Raw genomic sequence first — 8,358 nt, 5'->3', positions numbered from 1 at the left:
TCCCTCCCTCCTCTGCAACCCCTGCCCAGCCCCATGGCCCCAGGGCCACCCTCAGGTGGTGGTTTGTCACCCAGTCCCGAGCCCCTGGGGCACCCAGGCGGGCCCCCACGGGTAGCAGGATCCAGCCCTGTGTGCTGGTAGGGGGGGTTGCTTATTGCCTATGTCCCCACGGGTTGCTCTTCCCGAGGGTGTTGCATATTAAGACATTATTGCATAAATATATATATATATCTCTCTCCTATATATATATTGCCCTTGGGAGCATGCACGGGCAGGCAGAAGGCTCTGCTGTTGTGCTTCTAGAGGTAGAGCCGCGGCTGCAGTGCTGCAGCCCTGCGAGCAGGGAAACAACCCAGGCAGAAGAAGGTGAGGGGGAACAGACCCCTGCTCTCCTGCCCGGGGGGGCCCCTGCTGCTGCCCCGACCTGGAGCGACGCAGGTAAAACCACACCGGGTTGCGCCCCAACGCCCCTGCTCGGCACTGGCAGCGGAAGGGAGATGGAGCCTTGCATAGCTGGTGGTGGCCCTGGCTTGGCTCCGGGGAACCATGCAGGACACCACTGGGGAGCTGGACATGTCCTGAGGACTGGGGCTGGGGGTACAAGCCAAACCCCAGGGGATGGGGCCAACCTGGAGCATCCCCCCACCATGGCTGGGGAGCACTCAAGGCCCCAGGAGCTGGGGGGGTCTCCCCCCCCCCAGGAAGGGCAGGAGCATTCCAGGAGTGTGGTCTGGCCATGCTGCAGTGCCACGGGCTCCCACCCCATCCCCAGAGCGGGCACCCCGCTGCAGCCGCGCCCTCACAAAGGAAGACTTGGTTCAAGTAAGAGGGCAAGGGACGCGGCTAGATGGGGCCAGGCGGTGCCACGCTGCTCCCATGTCCTGGCATCCCGCCCCACTGGCTGCATGCTGGCAGGATCCGTCCCGCTGCCTCCCCGCTCAGTCCATGTTGGCGCTGGCCGACCTGGAGATGCTCAGGGTCTGGGCAGAGACCGAGATATCCTCGTGGTCCACGGGGCTGTGGTAGTCGGAGGTGATGTCAGGCTCGCAGGGGGGCACCTGCACGGCAGCCAGGCTGAAGGAGTTCATGGAGCCCTTGCGGAGGCACTGGGAGTAGAGGCCGAGCAGCAGGTCCAGCTTGTGCTCGATGGACTGCACCTGCAGGGGCGGGCAGTGCTGAGCGGGTCCCTCCCTGTGGGGAGGGGACCCGGGGGTCCCAGCTCTCCCATCCTGCAGGCGCCGAAGGGACAGTGACATGTTCCCTGGTGGCCGTCCCCTCCTGACCTGCCTCTCCACTTTGACCACGCGACCCATCATGCTGAGCTCGTCCACCAGCTCCGTCTCCAGCGCCGGCTTCTCCCCCTTCTCCCGCATCTTCTTGTCCGCAGCGAGGGCCCCCCTGCCCACAATCTGGTCCACGCTGGCAGGGAGGGAAGGGACACAGCCCATCATTCCCAGCGGACCAGAGGGCATGTGAGACCACAAGGGATGTGGGCATGGGAACATGTCCCGCCCATCACGATGGGCCAGTACCCCTCCCAGTGGGCATGGCTAGTGGTGGGAGACCCAGGGGAGCCCAGAGCCCCCCGCCACCTTTGGGGCAGCTCACCGCATCTGCAGGCTCTTGATCCTGCCCAGCATGTCCAGGTGGCCGGCCGAGTACTGCTCGATGACGTCCTTGACATCGTAGGGACGCAAGGTCTCCTTGAACTTCCTCTTGGCCACCAGGAACTTCAGGATCCTGCAGGGACACCCGGGCTGGCTGCAGGGCACTGGGGAGGACTGGGGGTGCCTGGGGGCTCCACACTGGTGCGGGCGAGGGGGGGGGGCACGTGCAAAGCACCGAGGTCTTGATCCCTGTCCCCACAGGGGGCTGAGCCAGGAGCTGTCCCTGCTCCCTGCCTGGCTTGGCCACCGCCAAGGGCTGGACTGGGGCTCTCCGGACATGTCTGCTCATCCCCGAGGGCCGAGAGCTGTGGAGGAGCTGGGGACAGCAGCACGTATGCTGGGGGACGCAGGAGGGGACAGTCTCACCTAACAGCCCGGATGAGGGTCTTCACTGCTGGCATGATGTCCTCGAAGGTCAGGTCACAGTGGGAGGCCTTCTCCTCACTGCTGTCTTCCGGCAGGCAGTCGGCTGTGGGTGTCGAGTGGGTGGGTGGCAGAGACCAAGGGCTGTCCCCCTGTGCCCCCCAAAATGCCTGCAGCCCCCCAACGTGACCCCACAGCCGGACCCCACCAGTCCCCAGGACTTACCCTCGACTGGGGTCCGCGGTTTGAGCCTCAGGGATGCACGGAAACGGGTCCGGTCATTGAAGCTCCAGCTCTTCTGCACCCTGGTGGGGCTGGAGGCCTTGGGGATGTCCTCAGTGCTGGGGGAGCGGTGCAGGGGGGGCCCCAGGTGCTGCCTGCCCCGGCTGCCCTGCCGCTGCGAGCTGCTCAGCCGGATGCGGTCCTTGATGCCCATCTTGTTGCTGCACGGGAGAGCGGGGTGGGCAGCGTCAGAGGTGAGCAGGCACCGGGGGGACGGGGATGGGGACAGGGAGGGGAGCAGAACCCCACTGCGGGCACACATGGTGCCCACCACGGCGGGGGTGAGGACAGGGGTGGCTGTGCCGAGCTCACAGAGAGCCCCCGGCACGCAATGGGCATGAGCTCGCGTGCGAGCCAGGCCAGGAGCAGGCGGTACCACATGCCCGTGCAGGAGCAGCTCTGGGGTTACTCCTTTAAACACCTTTTTTTCCCCCGAGAGCAGAGAAAGGAGGAGACAGAGAGTGGGGAGAGACAGGTACGGCAGTGGGGAGGACACGCAGCAGAGCCGCCGGCAGAGCAACCGGCCCTGGCCCTGCAGGGAGCAGCCTTGCTCCTGCCCCATCCCCGCTGGCACGGGGCATCCTGAGGCACCTGGCCAGGCCCCTTCATCCTCCTCTTCCTGCAGGCTGCACCACCTAATTCAGGCTCTGCTCCGGCGGGTGAGCGGAGCCGCCCCCCTCCTGCCCTAACACGAGCTCTGCTCCTGAAACCTGCTGCTCTGCTGGGTTGGGGGGGGGGGGGGCACCTCCTGCAGGCTACACCCCCTAATTCAGGCTCTGCTCCGGCGGGCGAGCGGAGCCGCCCCCCTCCTGCCCTAACACGAGCTCTGCTCCTGAAACCTGCTGCTCTGCTGGGTTGGGGGGGGGGGGGGCAAAAGGCATCATTTATGTAGGACCTACACAAAAACACCATCTGGTGCTGCCTTTTGTGTGACGTGGGACCACAAGCACGCCTTGGGACATGCAAGGAGGCCAAGCAGACACACAGCCCCCCCGAGCGGAGGAAGCCGAAGCCGTGGAGGACGCAAACCCCGCACCTGCCGCACAACAAGCTCCAGGAAACCCTGGCGTTCGGGGAGCCTCGTGGATTTCCTGGGCCAGGAGTCACAGGGCAAGGCAGGGGTACAGGCAGGGCACCAGGCTCCCAGCCCCTCCCCATGCAGGTTGCTGGCTGCCACAAGCCCCTGCAGCCGGCGGCATGCGGTGCTGCCGGGCTGTGCTGGAGGACGGGAAGGGCTGTGCCCCCAGGGACCAGGCTGCAGGGCAGATGTGGGATGGGGTTTATCCAAGTGCCTCCGTTTGCTGTTGTTGGACCTGGCAAGCCCAGCACAGCCAACGGACCAGGCTCATCCGTGCTGCACGGAGTGGGAAACTGAGGCAGGGCTAGCTGTGGGAGCCAGTGGGGGACGGTGGGGACAGCCGGCTCAGCCCAGGCCATGCACAGACCCCTCTGCCCTGCAGAAGGATCACCCTTCAGCCTCTACTCCCTCTGCCTCACCCCCCCCAATTCCCTCCGCCCCGCAGCCAGCAGGCAGCCCGGCACGGAGCACCATGCACCCCTGGTGCTCCCCCACCCTGCGCGGCCGCCCAGCGCAGGCAGCCAGGACGGGCAGACAGCCGGGACGCAGTACCTCCATCTCCATGTGCCCCACGTCTGCAAGAGCCTCCTCTTACCACTAAAGATCGGGCTGGAGGGTCAGGGCAGAGACACAGGAGAAAACGAAGAGTTAGCCCGTGGCCAGGAGCGAGCAGAGCACCCGGGGACACCGTGTCCCCGATCCCCTGGGCATGTCCGCACCCCAGCATGTGGGTGCAGGGTCTCTGCCCGCCGCTGGTGAGCATCTCCCGCTGCACCAGACCCAACCACAGTACCCCCCCTCTGCTGCGGAGTCAAGAAGCACGAGCAAAGTTGTTTGCGTAGGTCCTGCATAAACGCTAACGCCTGCCCCGCAGAGGAAAGTCCGGTTTCTCAGCAGCAGAGCTCTGGAAAAAAGCGATTCGGTGACGGCACGTGATGCCGAGCAGCTGAACGGTGGCAACCCTGCAAACACCGCCGGGGATCTGCGGACCCCCGGCCCCTGCCCGCTCACAGCGGGAGGATGGGACGGGACGGGCAGTGAGCAGCGGCCGGGGGCAAATGTTACCTGAGGCGTAAGCACTTGTGGGGCTGCACGTCCTCCTCCTTCCAGCTTGGGGGGGAGTGGGGGGCACAGAAGGTTTGGGGGGAGGTTGGGGGGACGGAGAGGAGGAGGGTGAACAGGAGAGGGGAGGAGAGAGAGAAGATGAGATGTTGAGAGGTGAGATGCTCGCGGAGGAGATGGGGGGAGGCTCGGGCCCCCCGGGTGGGATGGCCAGGGGGTTGCAGTCCCTCTCCTGTCAGCTCCCTGCTGTTCACCGGGAACCGGGTGAGCACAGGCCGGTGCTGCCACAGGGAGGAGCCCCCCAAGCCCATACTCACCTCGGGGCCGGTGGGGGGGGAGCAGGTCCCCCTCGGCCCCACGCCCTCAGCAGGACAGCCACAGCCCCACGGCTCGGCACATCCCCACGCCGCGCCAGACCTCCCGCAGCCCCGTCTCCGGCATCACAGGGGAAACTGAGGTGCACTGCAAAGGAGCAGCGCTCCCTCTCTCCACCTAACCCTGACACTGGCTCAGGGCCCCACACCGTGCCGATGTCCTGGGTGGCAGGCCAGCAGCCATGGTGGCCATGCCAGGGTCTCCGGGATGCTCTTCAGCCGGAGGGGACCGGGGACACGGTGCACAAGCAGCCACCACCAGCAGTAGGGCAGCCCTGCACGGAGCGGCCGAACCCTCTTGTCTCTTCTTGGCAGCACCGGGGAGGCTCAGCATTGCTGCTCCCCACCGCCACGGGCGCAGAAAGCCCATCTCGGACTGCAGGAACTGGGTTTTGCTCCTTGCCCAGCTCTGCGGCAGGGCTGTGCAGCTCCAGCCCCGCCAGGCTTGCAGCGCTGCCTTCACGGGGTCGTTTTCCGCCGCACTTGGTTCCCCCGCGCAAGGTCCCGGTGCCGTACCCACATCGAAAAGGGCAGCGAGGTGGAGCTGAACATTGCAAGAGGCTTCACACTGGTACAACAGCCCAGAGTCTGTCCATGGGGACCAAACGTGCCCCCTCCGGACCTGCAAGCCGGGAGCGGTGCTGGCAGCCAGCGGCAGAGCGGGACGGGTGCCCCTGTACGGTGCTGGGTGGGGAGCGGGGCTGGGGGCTGCTCCCCTGGGGTCCGGGCTGGCGATGACGGGCACCACGGTGGCATCACGGGCGGACACAGACGAGCAGAGGAGAGAGGGCAGAAAGGAGGGAGAACGCGGTGCCGTGGGGCTGCACCCTCCTACCTTTCCCCTGAACAAGCGGCAGGGATGATGCTTTTCTGGCCAGGGGTGAAGGAGTGATAAGGCGGTGGGGCTCCGTCGGGCAACTTTTTCACCTCTGAATTCCTAAATCCTCCGTTGTGGACTCGGTGCAAATGCTCAAACATTAGGACCAGCTCTCTGGGGTTGGGGTTAAATAAAAACATGGAGAAATTAAACTTTCCAAAGCAAACGAGATGAGCAAACCAAGGCTGAGCAGAGCTGGGTCCTTCTCTGTGCAAACCAAAGCAAAACCAGAGCAAAACAAGAAGCAAAAACCAGCACTTTCTTTCAAAAGACAGTTTCTTAACAGCTCTGACTGGCACCTGCCGGCCGCAGGTTGAGCCAGCAGCGGGTGCTGCCGGCACCTGGGGGTGACGGTGCTGGGGCGGGGGGTGCTGGGAAAAGGTCCCACAGAGGCTGGTCACCAACAGAGGGGTTGGATCCATGGGATGGGTCAGGCAGGGGACAGGGAGTATGGCCACCCTTGCTGCCGGCTGGGGACATGGGGACCTGCCACCACCTGATCTGGGGGTCTGGGCACTGACGGAGCAGGGGAGAAGCTCAGACCCGGCAGGGATCGAGCCTGGCCCTATCCCAACTCCAGGCTGCAGGAGAAACAGCTCCTGGCACAGCAGGAGGGGCCGGCAGAGCCCCCCGTGATGCCCACGCCAGGATTGCCCAGCGCCACACTCAGTGGCAATGCACGGGAAGCTGGATCTCCTCGGGGACCAGAGGGACTCGCTGCTGCGGCTGTCAAGAGCCCTGCCTTTGAAAAAATAAAGAGTGAAACGGAACAGTGAATTTGTCATTGCAAAGAAACACACGGCCGGAGCGGGGGCAGGACGCACAGGCAGAGGCAGGCAGGAGGGCAGGGCTGTGGCAGGCTGCGCTGCTGGCCCGGGGACTGCATGGCAGACCCCGGTGAGCTCGGTGTGATGGGAACACACAGGGCATCTGGAAAACCTTTGGAGGGTCCTCGATCCACCCATGGTGGCAACATCCCAGAGGGCACGGGAGAAGAGTGCTGCAGGGACAGGGCATGGGGCTCCCCGCTGGACCCCCGGGTCCATCCGCTCTGCCGCTGCACTTGGAGCTGGCTCCCAGCCGGCTGCAGCTCCATCGCCCCAGCCATGAGGTCCCCGTGGCCAGTGGCACCATCCTCTTCCCCGCGGCAGTGCTGGAGGAAGGCTATGGATGGGGTGAGAGGGGACAGGGTGGGATGGGTGCTGAGCGCTGTGGGCTGGGAGGATGGTGAGGATGGAGGAGGGTGTTGGGCATTTCAGCAGATGCTGTGCTGGGGCTCCGGCGTCCCAGGGCTGAGCAAGGCGTCTGTGCTGCTCGGCCCCACCGAGCCCTCGGTGGCTCCACATGGCCCCTCGTGGCAGGGGCTGCCCCGGTCGCTGTTCAGCCTGGGGCCCCACAGGGACCCCCCCAGGAGCCCTGCAGCCCTTGCCCGCACCCTGCCTACCTGAAGGAGGGCAGGAGGCTGTCGTAGTAACACCACGTGGCCGTCAGGTACGCCCGGCTGACGTCCGTCGAGTACAGGCGCCAGGCAGCCTGCACGGGAGCGAGAGCCCGTGGGCATTGGGATCAGCTCCTGCGGGGTCGGGAGGCGACACCCCCCGCGCCGGCCCCCTCCATCCCTCTTGGCCACCACGGGCAGAGTCCGGCCCAAAGGAGCCAGCTGCCGGACGTGGGGTCAGGCGTTTGGGTCCTGCCTGCAGCAGGCAGGGACAAGCAGAGCCGACGGGGGGGACAGCGGAGCATCCCTGGGAAGGGATGGGGCAGGACACGCCAGCCCTGTGCTACCTGGATCAGGTTAGCTGCTGGAGTCCGCCTCTTCTCAAAGTGCTTCTGCCGATGCTGTTCCTGCACTTTGAGGGCGAAGCCAGAGCCCAGGATCCCCTGGGGATGGGAGGGGACAGGGTCCGCAGGGGCCACCCTGCCCCCGCCAGCCAGGAGAGACAGGGACCCTCCCACCGGAGGGGTGGATTTGGCCCCTTTCTCCCCGATTTCTGCGGGGCAGGAGGTGCGGGGACCCTCTCCCCAGCCCCACTCACGGCGGGCAACGCGAAGAAGGAGATGCCGAGCAGGGCGAAGCCGGCCGCCAAGGAAAGGAGATGCCGAGCAGGGCCGGCCGCCAGCATCCGCCCCAGCCACGTCTGTGGCGTCTTGTCCCCGTAGCCGATGGTGGTGAGGGTGACCTGCCCGGGGGCAGAGCAGGGGGAGGCCTGGAGGGAGCTCCCCCGCCACGGCCCCATCCCACCCTCCTCGTCCCCTCCCAGGGCTGGGGTGCCACGGTGGCCGAGCTTACCGTGCCCCACCATAGGGAGTCGGCGTAGGTGGCAAATTGGGCATTGGCATCCTTCTCAGCCAGGTAGACGAGGAAGGAGGCGAAGATGAGCACCAGGAAGCCGATGTACCAGGCGGTGATGAGCTCCTGTCAGGGCAGGAGGGGTGAGAGGGGCTCGGGGGGAGGTGTGGGGGGCCGTGTTGGGACCCCGCATCCTCACCTTGCTGTGGGCGTAGACGACAGAGCCCAGCAGCTTCCAGGTGCCGCCGCGACGGTCCATGCGCACCATGCGCAGGATCTGCAGGAAGCGCATGCTGCGCAGCGCCGAGGTGGCAAAGATGTTGCCCTGGGTGCCGGCGGCGAGGACGGCCAACGAGGCAAAGAAG

General features: G+C 65.9%; 1 protein-coding gene across 1 annotated transcript in view; it reads right to left on the bottom strand.

Moving 5' to 3' along the window:
- Nucleotides 1–938: 938 nt before the first annotated feature.
- The window catches only part of KCNQ4 (potassium voltage-gated channel subfamily Q member 4), an 8,818-nt gene continuing 1,398 nt past the window's right edge, over nucleotides 939–8,358 (bottom strand). The window contains 11 exon segments of the mRNA XM_009284764.2: nucleotides 939–1,157; nucleotides 1,284–1,419; nucleotides 1,609–1,740; nucleotides 2,034–2,136; nucleotides 2,256–2,473; nucleotides 5,662–5,817; nucleotides 7,148–7,236; nucleotides 7,489–7,584; nucleotides 7,740–7,883; nucleotides 7,994–8,119; nucleotides 8,193–8,358. The exon segment at nucleotides 8,193–8,358 is cut by the window's right edge and continues 11 nt beyond it. Of these exon segments, the coding sequence (XP_009283039.2) occupies nucleotides 939–1,157; nucleotides 1,284–1,419; nucleotides 1,609–1,740; nucleotides 2,034–2,136; nucleotides 2,256–2,473; nucleotides 5,662–5,817; nucleotides 7,148–7,236; nucleotides 7,489–7,584; nucleotides 7,740–7,883; nucleotides 7,994–8,119; nucleotides 8,193–8,358 (1,585 nt within the window).

This window comes from Aptenodytes forsteri, unplaced genomic scaffold (genome assembly GCF_000699145.1).
Source record: "Aptenodytes forsteri isolate BGI_AS27 unplaced genomic scaffold, ASM69914v1 Scaffold7, whole genome shotgun sequence".
Classification (NCBI taxonomy): Eukaryota; Metazoa; Chordata; class Aves; order Sphenisciformes; family Spheniscidae; genus Aptenodytes; species Aptenodytes forsteri.
This window is presented reverse-complemented; position numbering and strand designations above follow the sequence as displayed.